This window comes from Colobus angolensis, unplaced genomic scaffold, assembly GCF_000951035.1.
Source record: "Colobus angolensis palliatus isolate OR3802 unplaced genomic scaffold, Cang.pa_1.0 Scaffold32, whole genome shotgun sequence".
Lineage (NCBI taxonomy): Eukaryota > Metazoa > Chordata > Mammalia > Primates > Cercopithecidae > Colobus > Colobus angolensis.
Window position 1 is genome coordinate 12,320,732 of NW_012116488.1, and position 23,367 is coordinate 12,344,098.

Below are 23,367 nucleotides of genomic sequence, written 5' to 3' on the forward strand. Positions count from 1 at the left end.
GGGCTTGAGTCCTCAAAGACCTGGAAAGTTAGGAGAGCCATCTAACGATGCCTCTGAGGCCCAGAGGCCCCCAGCATGCCCATGGTGTCACCAGCAATGCCTGGCACTGAGGCTGTGCTCCAGAACCAGGGAGCCGTGTGGGCTGCCTGGGCTGCCCACTCACAGGGTCAAGAGGCCCAGCTGTAGATAGAGCCTCCATCTCACAATGGAGAAACAATTTTAAAACCAAGAACATGGCTCTCACTCCGCTCTTCTAGACCCAGACTGCATTCCTAGTTAAAGATATCTTGCAAAACTGAGATTGTTTCCAACCTACTCGCTGTTTGATTCATTCATCCCTGGATCTGTTCCCTCCTGTCAGTCCAGCACCTCCTGTGTGCAGCTTCTCTCCAACAGCTGGCTCTGATGGGGACAGCTGTTTGCCCGGGTCATACATTAGTATGTATTGAGGTAGCCGTGAGTACTGTTGCAAGGCCCCTGACTGTGTGGCCTCAGTTTCTTTACTTCTGAAAGGGGAATATAACTGAGCTATGCACCATTGTGCCTAGTAGGACCTTGAAGTCTTTGCTATTCCTAGTACCCACCAAAATGCTGTCTCCATCATCTCCTTTGATAGTCACAAGAACCCTATGAGGACGATAGAGGAGGCATTTGCCACCAAGAGTACCTGGAGGGCTTGTCTGACCTCACACACTTCTTTCATGCATTGAACCTTGGGTGGATCCACAAGTCCACCTCCCCCACCCTGCCCAAGGGAATTTTCTGGTCTCCTTGGACTCCTTAGCCTCCCTGGACCCCATCCAGGTGGGCACATCCAAAGCTGCCCACCCCACCTGCTTCTTCTGCAAACATCCATGGGACCTATCTTTTCTATGTATTTCACAGCACTTGCCACAATGTGCCATTATATATTCATTGGTGTATTTGCTTACCACTGGCTTCTTCTACTCTTCTCAGAGTTCCCTTGGGGAGAGACCTCATTTGTCTTGTTCATTCTCTGGACTCTCAGCTGAATCTCTCCAGCTTATGGAGCTGGCCAGGCCCTGCGGATTCTCCCTTCCTGCACTACTGTTTTGGAAACTCTCTCAAGGCAGTGAGCTGGGCCTGTGGTAAGACTCACCTCATAGGAATCACTGTCTTTGGTTGCCTCTTTTAAAAACCACTGTTTCACATCTTTGGTATGGTTTTGGATGTTTCAGACAGGAGGGCAGATCTGGCCCCTGTTACCCCATCTTGGCTGGAAGCAGAGTCCGAAGCTTTTAACGATGCATCTCATAACGAAAAGACAGCTGCTCCTCTGAGGAAGCAACACTGAGCCTGGGCAGCTCGCAATTGCTCTCTCTGGTTGCCAGCTTCATCATCTTTACAGGCGTCAGGAGTGTTTAATGAATACAGCAGACAAAGCCTCACTGAGCCTTGGGGAAGACAGTGTTGCGACCCCTGAGATGTCAGGACAGCTCCTGCCTTTCTGTTGTGTTTGCAGAATCTTGGCTGGGAGGTAGAGGGGGTGACAGAGGAGGCAGAGAGCCCAGGTAGCCTCAGTCCTGGAACTTAGCACTCTCTGATTGTCTCAGCCTCCCTGTCTCTCATAAGGCATCATCCGCACCCCTGAAATAACCTTCAACTTCTGTATGAGCAATTCATGCATGCCTCTTCCCCCGGAGACTCCTGAGCAAGATGATCAGGTCTTAGCTTTGTAATTAACAATCCATGGGGCAGCTGGCGCCAGCCCTGGTAAAGGCGCAGTTTACATCTGATTTATCTTTGTACTCCCAGATCCTAGCACAGTGCCAGGCACTGAGGGTGCTCAGTTTGCTGGATGAACAAATGACTGAATGAGCACCTTCATGATGCTATCTTCTCGAACATGAACCATCAATCTGCACACATGTAAGCTGTCTTAGCACCTCCAGAAAGAGGTGCTGACCACACCCCATGGGAGGGAAGTTCAGGCAGGGATGGACCCAGCCTATAGCCCAAAGATCAGGGTCCCAACCCTGGCCCATGGGAAAGTTGCTTGTTGATCCTGAGACTCCATATTGTATTCTCTTTTCTGGGATAACACCTCCTAGACTTCCTCCAGCTCCAACATTCTCTAATTGACTCAAGCAAGGATAAATAAGGATGCGTTCTTTGAACACAACAGCTGGTTTTCTGAGCAAAATCCAAGATGTATGCCTTGACTAGGTTTCACAAAATGCCTCCCTCATTTCATAGCTGTTAGTGTTTTTGCCTTGGGTAGTTTCCTCACACACGTGCGGTGATGAGTGTGCTTGCAGAATATTAGAGGGGAACCTGTGCAGGATGCTGCGAGCCATGGGCTTACTGCTTTCAGTATCAATTATGTTTGAAAAGGAATAGCAAAAGAAAATTCCCACCCAACTAACGGAGAATGTAAAGAAGAGAGGCACTGTGAAATTCAGTGCCAAATTCCCTATGAGGCTTATAATCAATCAAGTTGATGAAATTTCTCAACAGGGGCCCCGTTGGCATTTTTCAAGGGACAATTCTACCTTGTGTGAGAATATCCAGTTCATTGTCATTAACATCCATAGCTGCTGGGATCACACATTGTGACAACCAAAGACAGCACCCACCCCAATATTTCTAAGTGCTTACAGGAGGGGGTACGGCAGCCCCTGGCTGAGACCACACACCGGTAGTTCTGTCCGCAGCCACAGGAGTGTCGGTGTGACCGTCTGTGGTCCTGGACCATTGGTGGCAGGCATGGCCCTGAGGTCTCTCCCAGAGGAGTCACAGCCTGAAGTAGAGCCATGGAAACCAAAATTGCTTCCCTTTGTGGTGAAAATGTGGAGGTAAACCTTTGGGGCTTGGGGGTGCAGTGTAGACAGAACAGCCTTGGATGATCTGGCTATATTTCTGACTCTCCAGCAGTGACTTCTGACTTCCCAGAGTGTAGGGAAGGTGAGGACATCACCCCAGGAAGACACAGCCAAGTCAGGGATACCCCAAAGTGAGGAATTGGAGAGAAGGATTTTTTGTTTGATATTTCACCAAGAAACCATTGAACAAGTTGATCATGGGGAAAATGAGAAACCCCGTGGCTCTCCTTTTTCGTATTTTAGAGTTCATTCCTATTTTCAATGCTATATTGTGTATCTTTTCAGTGTTGAGGTTTCTGAAGGCCTGGTCCTGCCCTAGCTGAGAAGCCCAGTGGCATCCTCTTATCAGCCATCTCTCAGGAAGCATTTCTTTCTTTTTATTTTATTTTATTTATTGATTTTTTTTTTTAGATGGAATCTCTGTCACCCAGGCTGGAGTGCAATGGCACAATCTCAGCTCACTGCAACCTCCACCTCCTGGGTTCAAGCGATTCTCCTACCTCAGCCTCCCGAGTGGCTGGGATTAGAGGTGCCTGCCACCATGCCCAGATAATTTTTGTATTTTTAGCAGAGACAGGGTTTCACCATGTTGGTCAGGCTGGTCTTAAACTCCTGACCTCAGGTGATCCACCTTCCTCGGCCTCCCAAAGTGCTGGGATTACAGGCGTGAACCACCATTAGGAAGCATTTCTGATTCTACTTGGTCTCTGTGACATCTGAGGCTCACTCGTGGGGACCTTGCATTTGTTAGTGGGGTTTTGGTTCACTGGGAAACACGTAGTGGCTCCCTGGATCTCCTAATCCAGCTGCAACAAATCAGTAACCGCTCCCTTCTTCCCATCTTCTTTCTTCTTTCCACCTTTCTTCATGCTGCACAGAATGTACAAAGGTACAAGCATTCAGGAAAAACAGCTTGGCATGTCCTTCTAAAGTTTATCATACACATACCACACAGCCCAGCAATTCCACTGCTAGATATTTATCCAAGAGAAATAGGGAAATGTGTCTGTACAAAGATTTGTACACAAATGTTTATAGCAGTTCTATTCACAATAGTCAGAACTGGAAACAACCTAGGTGTTGGTCATCAAGTGAATGGATGAACAAATCGTGGCCGGGCGCGGTGGCTCACGCCTGTAAACCCAGCACTTTGGGAGACCGAGGTGGGCAGATCACCTGAGACTGGGACTTCGAGACCAGCCTGACCAACATGGAGAAACCCTGTCCCTACTAAAAATACAAAATTAGTTGGGCATGGCGACGCATGCCTGTAATCCCAGCTACTTGGGAGGCTGAGGCAGGAGAATCGCTTGCACCTGGGAGGCAGAGGTTGCGGTGAGCCATTGCACTCCAGCCTGGGCAACAAGAGCGAAACTTCGTCTCAAAAAAAAATACTGTGATATGTTCATATAAATACTATTCAGCAATGAAGGAAGGAGCTGCTGAAATACGCAGTAACATGGATGAATCTCAAAAACACTATGCTAAATAAAGGAACAAAAAAAATACATACTGCGTGATCCCATGTATGTGAATGTCAAAACCAAGCAAATGTAATTGATGATTTTAGAAATCGGAATAGCAGTTGCCCCCAGGGTGGGATTGATTAGAAAGAGGCACAGGGACACTTTCTGGGCTGTTGAAAATACTCTGTGTCATGCAGGAGGTGTGGCTTCCACTGGTGCATGCATTTGTCAAAGTTCAGAGGATGGTACTTTTAAGATGGGGGGTGCATTTCACTAGATGTAAATTATACTTTGATAAAAATCGTAATAATGAAGCCATCCATATTACCCTTTGGGAAGTCATCCCCTGGTTCCTCACTTACTATTGCACCCCTCAAAGTATCTATTATAGAGTGGACACCAAGTCTGGGGTATATTTCTGATTCTTTTGCATATATACACATCTTGGAGACCTGTCCAAAGTTAATACTGTCTCTCTGTCTGTCCATCCATCCATCCCTTCCTTCCTCCCTCATTATCCCCCTTTCTCTTTGTTTTTCCTCTTTTCCCTCTCATTTCCTTCCTTCCTCCCTCCCATTCCTTTTGCAATTCTGGGCACTCCTTTCCAGTTGTGTCTGAGTCTTCCCAGAAGTCCTGGGATGAGGCTGTGCGATGTCTTTGCTTTTCTCAGAGGAAAGTGAACCGGCCTCACTGACACAAAGTCCTTCAGGTCCACCCCAACACGGCCTGTGCCAAGGGAGGGAGGACAGGTTCACTCCAAGGACTCCATGGATTGAGTAACTAAAAGAGCACCCTGTAGCACCAGTGTCCGGTGCCTTGTCAATGACACTTTTCCAAATTTTGGCCACCCCCGTGCAAACTGACATAGCGGCAAATACCCACCCCACGGACTGAATCCAAGAAGGGAGGAAGTCTGCGTCTTGCAAGAAATTAGCTTAAGAAATGGACATTGGCAGTCCTCCCTTTCTTTCCTTCCTCCCTCAGCATCCCCTGTGAGCCCTGCTCCCCACCCCCGCCTGCAGAGGAACCAGATTTAGTGCCTCAGCTGAGAGAATGAGACGCTCTGTTATTTTTCATGGGAAATTAGACCTGACCCTGCTGTCAGTTAGCTCATGCCGAGGGAGGATGGATGGCCTGGGGCGCGGCGCTTAGCCCCTGCTCTGAGCACACCGGGACAGGGATGGAGGCGCTCGGAGGCCAGCCTGGCTGGGGGCCAGCCATGATGTCACCTGCCGCAGGGTGGGGGTAGGGATGGCAGGAAAGGTCAAGGAGCCTTCATCCAGGTGATGGATGCCAGTGGCCTCCCCACGCCTCTGTTGGTGTCACCCATGATGGTCCCACCTCTGTCACTGGCCATGACCAGCTCATCCAGGGGACACTCAGGCTGCTCCTGTCTCTTTCAGCTCCCAACTCTACCTCTTGCCCCACTGAGGAAAGCTGGTGGTCGGGGCTGGTGATCATCATTGCTGTATGCTGTGCCTCCCTGGTGTTTCTGACTGTGCTTGTCATTATTTGCTACAAAGCCATAAAAAGGTGAGTGCTCACCCACTGCACCCAGCTCCAAGCCGAAGGGAACCCCAGCTGGGCCTGGGGCTCCTACACACATCCCGTATCATTATTTTAAATTATAAAAGTTGTTAAGCGTATAAGAAGCAGAAAGAACATACAGTGACCTTCCATCTACCCTCACCCCGATTCAACAGTTCATCAGGATTTTGCTATATTTGCTGTATCTATTTTATTTTTCCTTTGATCTTTTTCATTGCCAAAATGTTTAAAGTTGATCTCAGAAATAATGTCTCTGTCACTTTAGGGAGTTTGATTCCACAAGCAATTGATTAGCACCAATTATATGTCAGGCCCAGTGCAAGGTGAAAAATACGAAAATGTTGCAAAGCACCAAAGAGTAATAGGAGTTGTTAACAATATAATTATTTCTAAGGAAGTTTTTAAAACATTTCCTGACTCCCAAAATTAAAGGCCCCACATTAAGAACATTCCTAACACCTAAAATATTTAAGTTTACTCTTTAAATTGGTTGTTCTATGTGATGTCACTTTAGTAATTCAAAAGCAGAGAGTAAAATATCAAGGTAAAAGTCTTAAAACAAGTGCACGATCAGGCACACAGGGTGGGGGCGTGGAAAGCCAATAGACCAGGAGCATCCTGGTAACGGGGCACAGGAGGGAGGATACCTGGGGGCAGGGCCCGGGCATGGCGGCTCTACGCTGGACAGGCCATGCCCTGGGCATCTGCCACCCAGCCGAGAACCCAAACTCAGAGCCCCCTCTGCCCAAAAGCACATGCTGTGGGGCAGTCTCCAAAAACACTGATAAATAACACAGGCATAACTGTAATCAGCAATACCTCAGCCAGGCACTGGGTTCCTCTCCTCACCAATGTTCTCTTAGTTCATCTCCACCTACATTTTCCCAATCAACTCCATTTTGCAGAGGAGGTTGAGGTTCTAAGGAGTTAGAGAGCTGCCCGGGGTGCATGGCTGGCAAGTAATGGAGTCAGAAATTGAACCCAGAACAAAGAGACTCCGAAGCCCAGCCCTGACTACAGCACCGTGTTTCAGGGTTATTGATGAGTTAGACTCCAGTGTTGGGCTAAGAAGAGACCTCAGTATTCCTGCCTGCCCTTCCTCAGGGATGCAGGAGAGGGGACACTTGGGGTTTGGTGAGATCTGTCTGTGCTTCTCTGAGGCCAGAAGGACATACAGACAGAAAGGCCCAGTGCTTCAAGACCCTGTAACTCTGGGCAGGGGCCTACTCTTGAAAACCAAAGTGGGGCCAAGCACAGTGGCTCACGCCTGTAATCCCAGCATTTTGGGAGGCCAAGGTGGGTGGATCACCTGAGGTCAGGAGTTTGAGACCAGCTTGACCAACATGGTAAAACCCCATCTCTACTAAAAATACAAAACTTAGCAGGTCATGGTGGCGGATGCCTATAATCCCAGCTACTCGGGAGGCTGAGGCAGGAGAATCGCTTGAACCCGGGAGGCGGAGGTTGCAGTGAGCTGAGATTGCACCACTGCACTCCAGGCTACTGGGCGACAGAGCAAGACTCCATCTCAAAAAAAAAAGGAAGAAAGAAAACCAAGGTGGATGGTTGGAGTCTCCCAGGGGACATAGCTCATCCAATTCCCATGTGTTTTGTAGGCACCTCCTTTGTGCCAGGCTTGGTGGGCCTGCAAACAGGTAAGATCCAGGCTGTGCCCACAGGCTGCTCCATGAGGCTGTGGGAGGTTTGCTGGCAGCCTGCTGTGGCTGCCTGGAGGAGTCACGGTGCATTCTGATCTGGACTATAAAGCATTTGAGCTGAGGGCCTGCTGGAATGGGAGGAGGGTTTTAAGTAGCAGAGCAGGGGAGGCATTCTAGGTCAAGGCACCTGTGAGGGGAAGCAGCCGGCCACCAGGAAGCACCTGCGACGCAGATGAGGCTGGAGGAAGCCGTGAGCCTGACTGGGGAGGCCTTTGTCACTAGGCTGAGTGGTGACTTTGCTTGTGACTCTAGACACTAGGAAGCACTGAAGATTAGCTTCGGTAGCTACTTTTTTGGGGGAAGAGTGTGCACCACCAGGCCACGGCTGCCAGTCTCCTAGCAGACACGCTCCACTTCCCCTGGGAGAGGCTCAACATGAATAATCTGTTTAATATAAGCTCATGTTCTTACAAAAGACACCTGAGCCACTTCTGCCTCCCTCCCTGCCCCAAACCTCCCCTGAAGAAATGTGCTACCTGCTTCTACGGGAGGAGGGAAAGAGAACAAAGTCACATGAATAGCTCACTATGGCAGTGCCGACCAGCGTAGCCTGCTGGGCTTTGTTTCAGCTGGGCTGGGGGGCTCCCAGGAAGGGTGTGAGGGGTGTCATCTCAGAGCAGCTAGAGGGGCCTCCGGTCTGTCCCTTTCCACTCTCTCTGAGCTCTTAGCTCCTGGGTCTGTTAGCACCCTGGAAAAAACAGAACTCATCCCAGATGGCTCAGTGGACCGACTTCAGATAACAGGCTTCTTCCAGGGACATGGGCGGGGCTCCACCAGGGCGTGGGCGGGGCTTCCAGGGGTGTGAGTGGGGCTTCTTCCAGTGTTGTGGGTGGGGCTCCTGTGGGGCATGGGCGGGGCTTCCTCCAGCGATTGGCGAGGATTATTCCAGCGCTTTGGGCAGGCCCAGAGAGCAGATGGGGCAAGTGAGGCACTCAGTGACTTGCAGAGTGGGAGCGGTTGGCACCTCTAGGAAGACAGACCAGTGGGGAACTAGTGCTGTGGGAACCTTATGAGAGACTCGCACTTAGGAGAAGGGCCGCCTAGCAGGAGCTGAGGTTGGAACTGTCAGAGAAGCAGCCCCAAAACAGGGAGGAAGGGGGAAGAAATGCTCCCAGCGGCTCTCCACGCTTAGGTTTACAGTGGGTGCCTCCCACTGGCCCAACCCAAGAAGCAGGGGAATCAGGACACACAGTCAGTAAGGTCAGCCTCCCGGGAGCACAGGGCAGAAAGCCGGTGAAGCAGGCAGGTGGGGTGTAAGCGGACGCTCTGCTGCACAGTCCCTTTGCTGCCCCGCACCAGGCTCGGCATCCATCTCTGGACCAAGACCTGGGGACACCGAGGAACAGGACCCAGCCCTTTGACCTCGAGGTCTTCATAATCCAGAGAGAGCATCCCTGGTGCAGCAGATATTTAATGACAAGAGGGGACTTGTGCTCACTGCAGGTGAAGGAGAAATAGAGCCCAATGCTGCCAGAACCCACCTAGAAGGAGGCTAGGGAGGAGGCCTAACCCCTTGGTGGAGAGAGAAAGAGGCAGCAGAAGCTGCAACCCTGCCTACAGAGCAAAGTGCTCCCCACTGCCCCCCAGGCACTGACCTCAGCTAGGGCTGTAAGAGATAGCATCCTCACTCAGGCCAGCTGCCTGTCCACATTTCTCTCCAGCCAAGCGGAGGATTTCTTGCTCACGGCCAATTGTTTTTGGTCAATAATTCATCTGAAACATGCCTTTTCTCTCAGGAAACAAAAGTATCTCATGTCACTGCAAAACCATTAAAAGGAAAATTTAGTGATAAATCCTACTCTTTTTTTTTTTTTTTTTTTTAACTCTCATACCCTCGAGTCCTAGGGATTTCCAAGAGATCTTTGTAAATGGCCCCAACACAGCCTTTCAGAGCCAGGTTGCCGAGAGGATGTTTCTAGAATCGGGTAGGTCAGGGAGGAGGTGACTCTGGAGATGCCTTGGCACCTGGGGGTGTCAGCTGCTGGGACACGGGCCTTGGCAGGGACAGGTGGACACCAAGGGCTGAGTTGCAGTTGTAGAAGGCGCAGCCTGCAGGGCCCTCACATCTGTGTCCAAGGCCTGGCTGAGAGGGGACTGGACCTTGGCAGGAGGAAGTCTCACTAGCACTTGCTAGACGCAGATTAGGTGAATTAACGCTTCCTCCTGTGACCCAGCAAACCTTCACCAAGTCCCACCTGTGCACTGGGTAGACCGTACTCAGGGAGCCTTCAGGCTGGGGGAGTTCAGAGGAGGGACATCTTGCCTAGACCTGGTAGCCAGTGGGCGGTGGGGAGGGGTTTCTTAAAGAGGTGCATTAGCCAGGCCAGGGGACTGGGCAGGGAGGGTGTTTATTGAATTTGCATGAGCATGAGCAGCAGCCCCCAACTCCACTGTTGATGACCCCAGACTCCAGAGGGGGTTCCCAGACATGGGGAGCCCATGCAACATGCACTTTGGTGGTTTCATTGCCCTGGGCTTGTTGTAAACAAGCCTCTTTATCTACAGCCGCATGGAGAGCAGACCCCAGAGCCCTTGGGTGCTGTGTACCCCTGTGCCTGGCACCTGGGCACCCTCCCACCCCTAGGCCTGACGGGCACATTTCTGACAGCAGGACAGCCTGATTTGTTAAAAGAGCCTAGAACTGGGAGTCAAGCCCCCAGGCCTGTTCCCTTTCCCACCCCCAGCCCAGCCGGGCTTACCCGGGCTCAGCAGGTATCACTTCCCTCTGTGGCCTCCGTTTTCCCTCTCTGAAATGACAATCTCCGAGCAGCCTTTTGTGTCCCTGTCCTGGATTGCAGGGGGACCATCGCCACTCGGGCATTCAGCTACTTGGATGTATAAATGCTGATCACTCTGCCCACCAGAGCTGAACCAGGTGCCAGGACCAGGTGCCAGGCACTGGGCTACAGGAGTGGGCACCACCGGCACAGTCCCTGCCCACACTGCACATACCTTTTTGGGGGAAGAAGTAGGCATTAATCAGACCAGACTGCCCCCAAAGAACTGTGGATCACAATTAGAGGAGAGGCAGAAGAGCAGAGACAACACGAGTGTCCATCCAGGGCAGGAGACAAACTTAAAACAGGTGATAACCACAGAGAGTAATCAAGATAAAGCTCCAAGGGGCAAGGCACCCATTGCCCAAGTAGACCTCAGATTCCAGCTGGGGGAGCCCCACAGGCCTGTGCACTTGCAGGAATGAGGCTATTTTCCTGGGGTGGTATTTACAGCTTCTCTGACAGCCACACCCTTCACTCAGAGAAGAGCTCCTGTGTTGAGGGGAGATGATGCTCACCCCCTCCACGGAGACATGCCCACACCGGCACAGGAAAAGCACCTTGCCTCCATTGGCCATCCGTGGCGTGGGCCTGTTCTCAATTGCCATGAAGCCATTGGACAGACATTTTCCTCTCACAGAAAAGACCTCTCACGGAAAGACCAATACAAGGCTACAGTACAGTTTGGCTGACCCTGCAGACGTTCACTGCTAACCTTAAATAAGCGTGCTGCCTCCTGGACATGGGCTTGAGTGTGCGTGAATGTGCCTAAGCATCACTTCTTGCCGGGCTCTGGCCCTCATCAGCTGTTTGTGGTTGAGCCACTTTCAGTAGAACGAGCACTTTTGAATGCTCAAGTCTTTTTGATGGTGCCTTAGAAAACCCATTGACTGGCACAGGACTGTTTAGTGTTGATCCATTTATTGAGCACCTACTGTGTACTAGGAACTAAGTACAAAGGATGCAGAAGAAACAAGACAGTCCCTGTTCTCCTCCTGCTGGAGGAGGCAGATTAAGCACACACACCAGCAAATTAATAAATGAGGTGATCTTAAAGACTATGAAGAGAAAAAAATACAGGGTAATAGGGAAGAGAAAGAGAAAGGAACGAAGGTTGCATCCTCTCCAAAGAGTTAGGCATGTTGTGCATGCCTTTTGAGACAGCTTAATGACTAAAAAGTATGGCTAGGGCATTGTACATTTATTCCGTCTTTTTAATTTAGTTTTAATTTTTTATCAAAGGATTACATATACATACTATGGTTTAAAATGTCAAATGTGCTCCCAAGGCTCTTAAGAAAAACAGCAGCCCCCTGTCTCTTCCCCCAAGTCTCATTCTTGAGAGGCAACCACTTTCAACAGTTAGCTGTTTCTTCTGATATTTCTCTCCATATGCTAAGTGATGTGTATACTGCTATTTAAATTTTCTTTCCATTTTAAGCACTATTACTTTCTGCTATGGAAGATACCAAGGCCAGCACCCTTGCAGTACAGACATACAACATACTTCCCCCTCTTCTCATTCTCCACCTAGAATGGGGTTCAGTATGGGATTCTGTGCCTATTCAGTGCTTACCTTAGTGTAACAAAGAACATATTGTGCATAGCTGAGCCACATAGTGTACTATGCTATTTCCTTTCCTGGGGTTAACAATGCCTCCTCTCAACACAGTGCATTTTTGTCCTGGGGGCTCCATGCTCCTCTCTGGGTGGACTGTGGGTCTCTGAGCTTGTTGCACAGTTGTCACCCTACAATAGTTCTCTCCAGCACCCTTCCAAGCTGGATGATCCCAACACGGCTCCTCCCTGGGAACCTGCTACCCTCAGTTCTCTCCTTCTCCAACTCCAGTTCCTCATCTCCTTAGCTTGATTCTTCCATGGATATTTTTCCCAAGATCTTTCCTGGATCATAGACTCGATAGAAAGTTAATCAGTGAAATTAGTTTTCTTTTCAGAATTTACACTCTTTTTGGAGCATTGGGATAGCCCAGAGAAAGGTTAGTTCTTACTGAATGTGTGGCGTATAAAGAAGATCTGATTACCTGGGGCACCTGGAATGCCAGGGAGGGGTGGAAATGAGTTTCCTATGGAGTCTGAGCCAGAATGAACCTTCATGGTCAAGGGCCAATCTCTTGTTTTACTGATGTGGGAACTGAGGCCTTGATGGGGAGAGAAGTGGTTCAGGTTCCAGAGGTTTCCTGCCCTCCTCTTGGCTCATTGAGCACTCCTGGAGCACTCTCTGGTCAGTGTCCTTCCCCTCACTTCTTCCAGTTGAGTCCTTGCTGTTCCTCCCTGGAGTCCCAACTCAAATGCCACCTCCTCTGAGATGTCATCCTGGACGAGTATAGAGCTCTCTCTTCCCTGTCCAACTGCTAGAGTCATAGCTCTCCCTGAATTTACAATTCTGCTTTCTGCTGTAGGTAGGTGTATGTCAGTTTTTGTGTGCCCACACACTTGCGTATGAGTGGTTGTGTGCACACACGGTAGATGGGGATTGGTCATCTTGTCTTACTCATCTCTCTCCCGATGGTGCCTGGCACGATGCCTGGCACATAGTAACTATTCGGTGGTGGTTTCTGTGGTGTGAATGGAGGCTTGTTCCCACAGACTTGCCAGAGTCCACCTTTTAAACTGACAAACTCTATTTAGAATTGCAGGAAACTCACTTTTTTTCTCTATCTGGATGAGTGAAATAGTCTGCTTTTGGTGTAAATAGCATGCACCCAATTTTAAGTGTTGGGCCTCACCCCTTCACCAGTTTCAGTTTTCCCAGCCCCCTGCCATTCCTGCCCCCGCCCTCCCAGCCCCATTTCTTCAGTATGCCTCCTGCAGTTCTCTCCCTTCTCCACACTCTAGCTCAAGTGCAAGTACCCTGACTCAGTGGTCCCCTCTCCAAGCTTCGGAATGACACAGCCTCTCTCCCACCTGGGCATGACACACTCCCAGGCTGTGAACGCTGTGGAGCAGCCCCGCCATCTACCTCCTCTTCTTCCTCCCCGCAGGACACACCTACTGTGCCAGATGCCAACCCAGCCCTCTCTCCCTTGTTGCCTGCTTTGGCCTTCAGCTGATCTGCAGAGTCAGGGCCAAAGGAGGGGGAAGGGGAAGAAAAGGTAGGCCAGGCCCAGAGGCCAGCAGTGAGGACCAGGAATCAGGACAGGAGTGGAAGCGCTTCATCCACCCTCAACTCACCACAAACTTCCAGGAGCAAGAAATTCACCTTGAATGCATCTTGGTGCATTCCTGGGGCCCTGAGGCTAGGGCTATCTCATGGGCCAAAGCCTTTTGACCAGGTGGGGTCTCAATGCAGTTCTCATCTTTCACCTCTCCCTGCTGTTCATATGCATACGTGTAGCAACACTTCCTTCTCCCCACTGCACCAAAGCCAACCCAGAATCGCCATGCCTGGTTGTACTATGAGTCAGGTCAAAGTTAGTATACTCCAAGGAAGGGCCTCTTTAGGGCAAGTGCTGAGCATTGATGCATGGCCTTGGCTGCTCAGAGACCATCCGGCATCCTTTGGAACCTGGGCTGGATTCAAGGAGCTGGCACCTGTGCTTAGTCCAGAATCAAGACTCAATCTTTTGACTCCTTGGCCAGTGTGCCTTCCCCTGGGCCTGAATGCCACCTTCTACGCTGTCTTGGGCTTGGCTCTTTGGAGTCCCAGAAGCTGCAGTGTCCTCACCATCACACCCACATGCTCCATCCAGGAAGAGATCAGGCCAGCATGGGGCAGGAGCATGAGGTTCTGATCTGCCCTGGGCTGAGAGGCTTCTTAGGACTTACTTGTCCCCCCATAAAGACCGATCTTCCATGATGGGTGATAAAATCCCATCCTGCTGTATGAGGCAGGCAGCAGGGAGGAGCCTGCTTCATCTGCTGGCATCCTTGGTGTGGGGGACATGGAGCCCAGGCCTCCGTGCACTGTGGACGGTCATGGACAGAAGGCTCAGCAGGTTGAGGGTGTGCCCAGGGCCAGCTGATGGGAGACCCAGACGGATCCCTGCTTCTTAGGGCCTTTTTCTTTTGTCATCAAGAAATTCATGCCTCTCTGGACTCATCTCTCCAGACATGATGGGTCAAGGTCATGGGGCAGGGTGAGGGTAAATGGGAACCCCCATTTAAGAAGCCCTCAGATGACGACCTCTGCAGTCAGGATAAGACCCAGACACCTTGCACCTGCCAGCTGCACCCTGCAGGGGCTGGCTCCTGCCCCACCTCTCCTGCTGGTGTTTTTCTCCTCCTCTCTGCCCTCGCTCTGGCCTCTCCAGCTGCATGGGCCTCCATCCTGGCTCTGTCCTGCTCCTTTCATGGCAGGGTCCTTCTCACCCCCTGGACCTCGCTGACCTGTCGGCCTACCAGGCCTCCTGCTATCCTCTCCCTCAACGCCTGGTTCTTTGCTGTCGTAGTTCCTCTCCTAATTTGCTGCAATCTGTTCATTTGTGTACTGCTGGTCAGATGACTGCCAACCTGGTACCAGGTCGAGGCCAGTGTCCTTGGGCCATATGAGTCCGTTTTGTGCACTCAAATGAGCCAAACCCACAGGACCCTGGAGGTGGAGCCACCTGTGGAGGAATCTTGCCCGTGAAGAGAGGTGCCCTGTGCCTGAGGTTGGGGAGTCCGGGGAGGGGGATGGACCACTGAGGTAGATAGCCTCTCAACCTCCTTGTTTGCTTCAGGAGCCCCTGAAGCAGTGCTGGGCATTTCTGTAGTGCCCATGGTGACCAGGCTGGGCTGGGCTGGCTCAGGACAGCTGAGAAGCATAGGATGCAGGGGAGCCCTGGTGGGGCATGACCGCCCAGGAGATCAGGGCAGGTCTCTCCTGGAAACCCAGCCTCTAGGAGGAACAGATGGCTTTGAGTATTCCCATTACCAGTGAAGGCCTTTTGTGACATCAAGACAAGGTGAAGGGAGGTTTTATGACAGCAAGACAAGGTGAAGGAGGTTTTGTGACCTGGGGCTGGTGTCCAAAGGCATGCCCATATGTGTCCGCCTGTGCCCACCTGTTCTGTATAAAACCCCCACCAGACCTCAGCCGAAGGCCCCTCTACCCAGAGGTGTTCCCCAGCCCCCTCATCCCCAGCACAGAGGCGGGTGGCAGGGAGGCATTGTCGCTGGAGTTTGAGGGAGGCGGGTGCCCAGATCTCCAGTGAGACAGACACCATCTGGGCTGCTTCTGCCCACAGAATCCCCAGCAGGGATCTCCATCCCCCAGCATGATTCTGGCATCTCGGCAGCTTGAAGGACAGTCACCGAGGCCTGAGCTACCTTGGAGGTCCCCTGTCCAGGGCTCTGTGCGTTACCCTGCAATCCTTTCTTCAGCATCCGGGCTGGGAAGGGCTCTGCCCTAGAACAAATCCCAGGCTGCAGAGCGGTGCTCAAGGGGAGAGAGAGTCACACCTGTGAGCAGGCCCTCCCCGGGCAGAGCTCTCTCTGCTCCCCTCAGCCCACAGCTCCCAGGGGAGGATGCAAGCATGAGAAATGCACAGGCACCAGTTCCGCCACAGTTCAGCAGAGGCGGCCAGACAGGTGATCCCAGGGGATGGCCCAGACAGTGGGTCCCACTGGCTGTGAGGACGCTCATCTGCTGCATGCCTGTCTCCCACCGCCTGGACGATGGAGGCTGGACGTGGGGCTGCTGCTTCTCATGGTGACACCTTTGAGGCTCAGAAAGGCGTTTTTCAGCTTCTTGACCCAGGTTCGGGGAAGTCCGAGGTCTACAGAGGAGTCTTATCATGCAACGCTGAGTGTGTGTGTATATGAATGTGGGGATATATGTATATAGGCATGTGCATGCATATGTGTATTCATACGTATGTGTGTATGCATATGCACATGTGTGCGTGCATATGTGTGTAGGGACATGTGTGTATGTGTATATATTGTGTGTGTGGATTTGTGCATATGTACATGTGTCTGCATGTATGTGTATATTGTGTGTGTGGATTTGTACGTTTGTTTATGTGGATGTGCCTGTGTGTGTGCATGTGTGTGTGTGGGTACATGTTTGTATGGGTTTGTGCATATGTACATGTGTCTGTGTATGTATACTGTTTGTGTGTGTGTGGATTTGTGCATATGTACATGTGTCTATGTGTATATTGCATATGTGTGTGTTTGCGTACGTGTGTGTGTCTATTGTGTGTGTGTGGATTTGTGCATGTGTACATGTGTCTATGCGTATGTGCCTGTGTGTGTGCATACAAGTGTGTGTGTAGGTACATGTTTGTATGGGTTTGTGCATATGTACATGTGTCTGTGTATATTGTATATGTGTGTGTTTGCACACGTGTGTATGTGTAGATTCATGCATGTGTACATGTGTCTATGTGTATGTGCCTGTGTGTGTGCATACATATGTGTGTGTAGGTACATGTTTGTATGGGTTTGTGCATATGTACATGTGTCTGTGTATATTGTACATGTGTGTGTTGGCATACGTGTGTATGTGTGGATTCGTGCATATGTACATGTGTCTATGTATATGTGCCTGTGTGTGTTATGCAGGTTCATGTATATGTATGGGTGTGGGGGGTGTCAAGCGTGGGCAGTTGGGGGGATGAATGCCTTCATAAGAGGTGAGTCCGGAACCTTTAACTTTTACTTCTCCCAGGGGCACATGAGGCAGGAAGAGAGCCTCCCTTCTCAGACTCCCAGAGCTGTTCTTTGCCTCCATCTCTTCCATCCCCACAGAGCAGCAGGCTGAGGGGGAGGCTGTCACATCATGGTCAGCGGGGCCTAAGAGGGGTACCTGGGTCCCGGCCCTCCTTGCCAGGCCAGAGATGCTGGTGGAGGCATGGTTTCTGCAGGGGCCCCTCGTGGCTGCTGGCATGTGCAACTGGAGCTGTCCGCATGGCACTCTGAGCAGGGAATGTGGGGACCTGCTGCCCTCCAAGCCCAGGGCAGGGGACGAGAAGTCTCCAGGTGGCAGAGCCCACCCTCCTACAGGCAAGAATCCTGGGTGCCGCCAAGGAAAGTCTCACTAACCTCTCTCTTGGTTTCTAGGAACCATGCCATTTAGGGAGCCCTCTGTGGCCATCTCTGCCTGGACCAGGGTGGAAATGCCTCTTCTTGGTTTAGTGAGACCAGCCTCAGCTGACTCACAGAGCTGCAGAGTCAGGCTGGGTCCTAACAACTCTCTCTAGCATTTCCGGAACCCCACGGGGCACGTGTTAGGTAGGAAGTCTGTGCAGACTAGAGAACTTTGGCTGTTGCGAGTCAGTGGGGCCAGCTACCTGCTGACACCTTTTCCCCAGCAGTACTGAGAGCTAACAAACATTTATGGAGCACTTACAGTATGCCAGACGCTTGTCTAAGTGCTTGACATGGACTAACGCATTTAATCCTCCCAACAAACCTATGAAATGGACACCACTATTGTGCTCATTTCAAAGACGAGAAACTGAGGCATAGAGAGGCTATGTAGCTTGCCTAAGGTCACACGGCCAGAAAGTGGTGGGATAAGGGTTTACTGAGCCTTGGCATCTGCCTCTTAGCACTTCCGCAGTGTCACCCTGAAGTGCCATGCTTGGTGGAAGGGCGGAGTTGGGGAGGTGCAGAGCTGGAGCCATCTTCTGCTTTAGGGAACACCCAACTTCCTTGGGGCTTCAGTGAATCCCAGAAAGGCTTTGGGAGCAACAGTCCAGACATCAGAGTGGTTGGGGACTCATTTCTGGTGGCAGGAGGGGAACGGATCATGGCCACTTCTCAGGAGAGCCCTCGGCTGCCACCTTCTCCCATCACCATACACAGGCTCCCGAATGCTCCTGTCTGGGGCCCGTACCTGCCACAGGTGCCTTCTTTGCCAGAAACAGCCCCTGCCAAGCCCGCCTGCCTGTTTCCTATCTGGGAAACTGGCTGAGCAGCTGAGAAGGCCCTGGGCCCCCTTCTCACCCTGCCCTCCAGGATCCTCCTGCCATACTCGCTTCCTGCTTAGCTCTCCCAAGCCACCTCTTCCCCAGGGCCTGTGAGTACGAAGGGGTCTCACAGACGACATCTAAAGATGACTTTAGAACTCTCTCCTTGCCTCCTGCCAGTAGAAATCCTGCTGACCTCCTCCCCTTCCCCTAAAAAGGGTGGAAACCTTGAGCCCTCCAGGTTTAGTCATTTCTAAGGGAGCTCCAAGCCGCCTTCTTCATTTCTTCATTATCCACCCTAGAAGGCCCTTAAGCCATCTCTCCCATGATCTGGACCTGTTGCAATTGTTTTTATTTTAGCCCTAAGCCCAATATGTAGTATCTATTAAGGAGAATGCAGTGTGGGCTTGGGTCCAGACTCTTTTTTGCCTGTTAATATTTTCTGGAATCCTGATGCTGATGTCCTTTCTTCCCCTCATGTATTCATGATACATTTATCCCACTTGAGTCCATCAGTGGCCTCACTGGAGGAGCACAGGATCTCACTGTAAGAAAATGCCACCGCCACAAATTGTCCAGGACATGCGGATTTCATGGAGTCAGAAGTCAGGCACACCTGGCAACATCAGAGCTGCTTAAGGCTCCCTGGAAAGGGGTGGGTAGGACAGGAATGGGGATGAAGGGGACAGAGGGAGCAAAAGGCCCAGGGCAGAGCTTGGCTACAGAGTCCATCATTTCCCATGGATCCCGACATAAACAAGGTAGCACAGCTGAGGCCTGTAAACAGAGAGTATCTGTTAGCATCTACGTAAATGGGGTTCTCAGATTCATATGTGGGATATGCTGAGTTAAAGCAAAAGGAGATAGGCTTCTTGGAGGACTCTGCAGAATCTCTAAGAGGAGAGTGGAAGAAGGCTTTCCCAAGTTGATGAGATCCCAGAGCTCATAGGGGAATACCTGCTGGGAATGCTGATTAAATGGGAAGATGCTGGCACTTTGGGAGGCTGAGACAGAAGGATCACTTGAGGCCAGGAGTTCAAGAACAGCCTGGGCAACATAGCAAGACCCTGTGTCTACAAAAAAATTAAAAATTAGCCAGGCTTGGTGGCACACGCCTGTAGTCCCAGCTACTCAGGAGGCTAAAGCTGGAGGATCGCTTGAGCTCAGGAGTTCAAGGTTGCAGTGAGCTGTGGTGATGCCACTGCACTGCAGCCTAGGCAACAGAGCAAGACCCCATCTCCAAAATAATAATAATAATGGGAAGATAAATGTCTGGCCAAGACACAGTGTTAGTGAGTGGTGGTCCCGGCCCCACCACAAACCAGATGAGCATCCTTGGGCATATTAAGCCCTCCCTAAGCCTCAGTTTCCCCATGAAATGAATCTCTTACTCCAGGCCTAGCTTCTTCAGGTGACCACTGAGAGAAGGGACAAGGAAATCTCTGTGACTGACAGTGCTTTGCACAAAGCATGATGCACTGTGGGAGGAATTGTGGGTTTGCCTCTTGCATTCCTAGAAGAAGCTGCGGTGGCTGGGCTTGACCACCTGGAGTGAGTGCACTTGACTTGCTTAGCAGATGTTTTGAGCTACTTCTGCTGCAGGAGAAAAGGGAACAGCTCACTACCAGACTGAGCTCGGCGTGTAGTCTCTGAGTAGGCCTGATCATTCTTCCCATGAACTGCTAATGATCCCCTCACAGACCCTGCCTTCCCTGAACTCACTCAGTTATGGCTTTGTCCTGGAGACATCGAGCTGATCACCAGGCACCAGCTCTTCTGACTATGGCTCTGGGGAGGCTCTGGGGACATTTGAAAAGGCAGAAGCAATCAATTCCTGGGCCTATGACAATGACCATAAATGTCCATTCTGGACAACTCCCAGCAAGGGCAGATCCAGGCTCAACCTTGGCACCCCTGGGAACCCTGGAGGGGGCTGGGCTACTGCCCCATGGGGATGAGATAGCAGAATTGTGGCATGGAATTGGGCTACAGAGAGCTACCTGGAATTGGCTTAGACCAGGAGGATACAGATACTCAGGCTGGGGGCCAGAGCTCTGCTGAACAACTTGAGGGAGGGAGGGAGGAAGTGAGACTTGAGCCAGGCCCAAAAGTACACCATAATTTCAAAACCCCAGCAAATGAGCAAGAGCCTTCTCAGAGCCTCACTCCCAGCCTTCCTGATGCCTTATATGAATAGGAAAAACCGCTTTTGGGGTTAAGGGCCCTCTGCAATGAGCTTCAAATGGCTCAATTTAAAGTATTCAAGAACCACTGGTGTGTACTAATTTAGTGTAGACATTCACCACCATCATCACTACCACCATTGCCATTACCATCACTGTCATTGCCACCCCCATCATCACCACTATCACCATCACCACCACCACTGCCATCTCCATCACCACCACCAATACCACCTCCATCATCATAACCACTATCACTATCACCACCACCAATATGACCTTCACTACCATCATCACCTCCATCACCACTACTGTCAACCCAACCATCACCACCACCATTACCCAAACCATCACTATCATCATCGTTACCATCATCTTCACCCCATCATCATTACCACTATCACCATCACCACCACCACTGCCATCACCACCATCAATACCACCTCCACCACCATCGTAACCATGATCACAATCACCACCACCATTATGACCTTCTCCACCATCATCACCTCTATCACCAGTATCACCATCATCACCACTGTCAACCCAACCATCACCACCACCATTACCCTAACCATCACTATCATCACCACCATTATTAGCATCATCACTGCTGCCACCATTACCATTACTACCTCCACCAGCACCAAAACCATCATCACCACTACCACCACCACCCGATTACCACCAGCATCACCACTACCACCGCCACCACCATTACCACCAGCATCACCACCACCACCATTACCACCAGCATCACCACTACCACCACCACCCGATTACCACCAGCATCACCACTACCACCGCCACCACCATTACCACCAGCATCACCACCACCACCCTATTACCACCAGCATCACCACTACCACCACCACCATTACCACCAGCATCACCACTACCATCACCACCAGCACCAACATCACCACTACCATCACCACCCGATTACCACCAGCATCACCACTACCACTACCACCACCACCATTACCACCAGCATCACCACCATTACCACCAGCATCACCACCACCATTACCAGCAGCATCACCAGCATGACCACTAGCACCACCACTATTACCACCAGCATCACCACTACCATTACCACCAGCATCACCACTACCACTGCCACCACCAGCATCACCACTACCACCATCTGCTTCATCACATTTTGCATTTGCCTTTGCCCACACTGAGGAAGATTGCAGAACTCACCCCCTAGCCCTTCTGTTAACTGTGCCCTGATCAAAGAGATCAGTCAAAGCTTGACCGTGCTAGACTGAACATACTTTCTTGTTTGTCCAAAACAGCCCTGACTCATACCTGTTGTCCCTGTTTCATCATTAATAGCTCCCCTCTTTCCCTCTCAACTGTGCCCCGGTTTTCATGACACCCGAGCTGAGAGCACGTCCAGCTGCTGATTAACCCCTCAAGGACTGAAAGCCCAAGGATGCTAACCAAGAACAGAGCTGTGGGCTTCCTTCTGACACTCTCACGGAGCAGGGATGCTAGCTGGAGGTTACACCCCACCATCATTGATAACTAATGGAGTCCCTGCCTCCCCCTCCCTTGCCTTCCCTGTCCCCTCCCCGCACTTCCAGGAAACCACTGAGAAAAGACGAAAATGGCACCAGCGTTGCTGAGTATCCCATGAGTACTTCGCAGAGCAACAAAGGAGTAGATGTGAACAACACAGTGGTGTGAGTCTGCAGGCCCTGGACCCGCTGGCCAGAGGGACACCTTGGTGGCACTGGTGGACATGGGAAAGCAGGTGGACATGAGCTAACTCTGAGCTTGTCCAGGACTTCATTGCCTCACAGGCCCCGAGCCTCCCGAAGGAGAAACCATTCTCTTCCCAGGCTTGCCCCTGGTCAGCCTGCGGGCCAAGGCAGCTCGGACACCAGGCTGAGCCCGGCTCATGCTGCATGCAGCACCTGGGCAGTCCCCACCCCAGGCCCTCCACATCCTCTTCCCTGTCTGGTGTCTGGTCTGTCGACTGCCCCCAGCTGCTGTCTAAAGCATGCACACTGGCGAAGCCAGGGGGATCTGTCTTTCTGCTGTGGCAGGGAGGCATCCCCCTTTAGCCAAAAGAAAGATGGTCCAGGGCCCACTCCCTGCCGGAAAACCTCTCCTCCTCCCAGGAAGCCTGGCTGCTCCTCCGTTCACATTCTCAACAGAAGCCATCGGCACAGCCAGGAGACAGACGTCCCCTTTCAAAGGTGCTTCCCACACATCTGTTCATCACCCCATCTGCAATTGTTGTCAATCTTCAGGGCCTGCCTTCTCCCTCCTATCCCCACTGATACCCCACACCCTAGGCTCCTGACTGCCTACCACGGAGGGCTGTGAGCCCAGCCTGCAAAATCCCCTCCTGAGCAGACATACGAGTGCGTTTACACTCGGGGGCAGTGCCTGGCCTTCCAGGGGCAAAACAACTCACTGAACCCGCGGCCCAGGGCCACTGGGTAAGGGCAGAGGCCACTGCACCTGTCCTCAGACTCATCCCCACACTTGACCCCATAGGAACTGATGCATCTATGTGAGCCAGGCCCTGCCTTAGTCGGCAGAGGCCACTACTTGTGCCAAATCCACGGTGGGCATGCTGTACCAGGCTGACGCTGGCCAGGCGCTGGATGTCCCCACAGTCCCCTGAGGCCTGACTGTTGTACTCAGGCCCTCTCCCAGAGTCCTCCATCCTCTCCCCACTTTACCCTCCCCGAGCCCCAGTCACCAAGAAGGAGGTATTGTTCTTCCAGTGTCTTCCTATCAATGTCTAAACAGATCTCATGCTATAGAAGCACTGAGTCCTCCAGTGTGGTTGGAGGATCAAGAGATGAAATGGGACAGGAGGAGAGGAGTCCTCCAGGCTGGTAACCCCTGCCTGGTTGGCCTCTCTCCCAAGTGGCTGCCTTCCCTGTGGGCCACATCAGGAAGCCCATGGAGACAGGATGATTTTGCACCTCCTGGAAAATGAATGGGAAACTC

The 23,367-nt window shown here is 51.5% G+C and overlaps 1 protein-coding gene across 1 annotated transcript in view; it reads left to right on the top strand.

Moving 5' to 3' along the window:
* The window catches only part of PRIMA1 (proline rich membrane anchor 1), a 68,484-nt gene extending 45,117 nt beyond the window's left edge, over positions 1–23,367 (top strand). The window contains exons 4-5 of the mRNA XM_011951562.1: positions 5,713–5,842; positions 21,984–23,367. Coding sequence (XP_011806952.1) covers positions 5,713–5,842; positions 21,984–22,086 — 233 coding nt within the window. The 3' untranslated portion in view covers positions 22,087–23,367. The remainder of the gene's footprint in view (positions 1–5,712; positions 5,843–21,983) is intronic.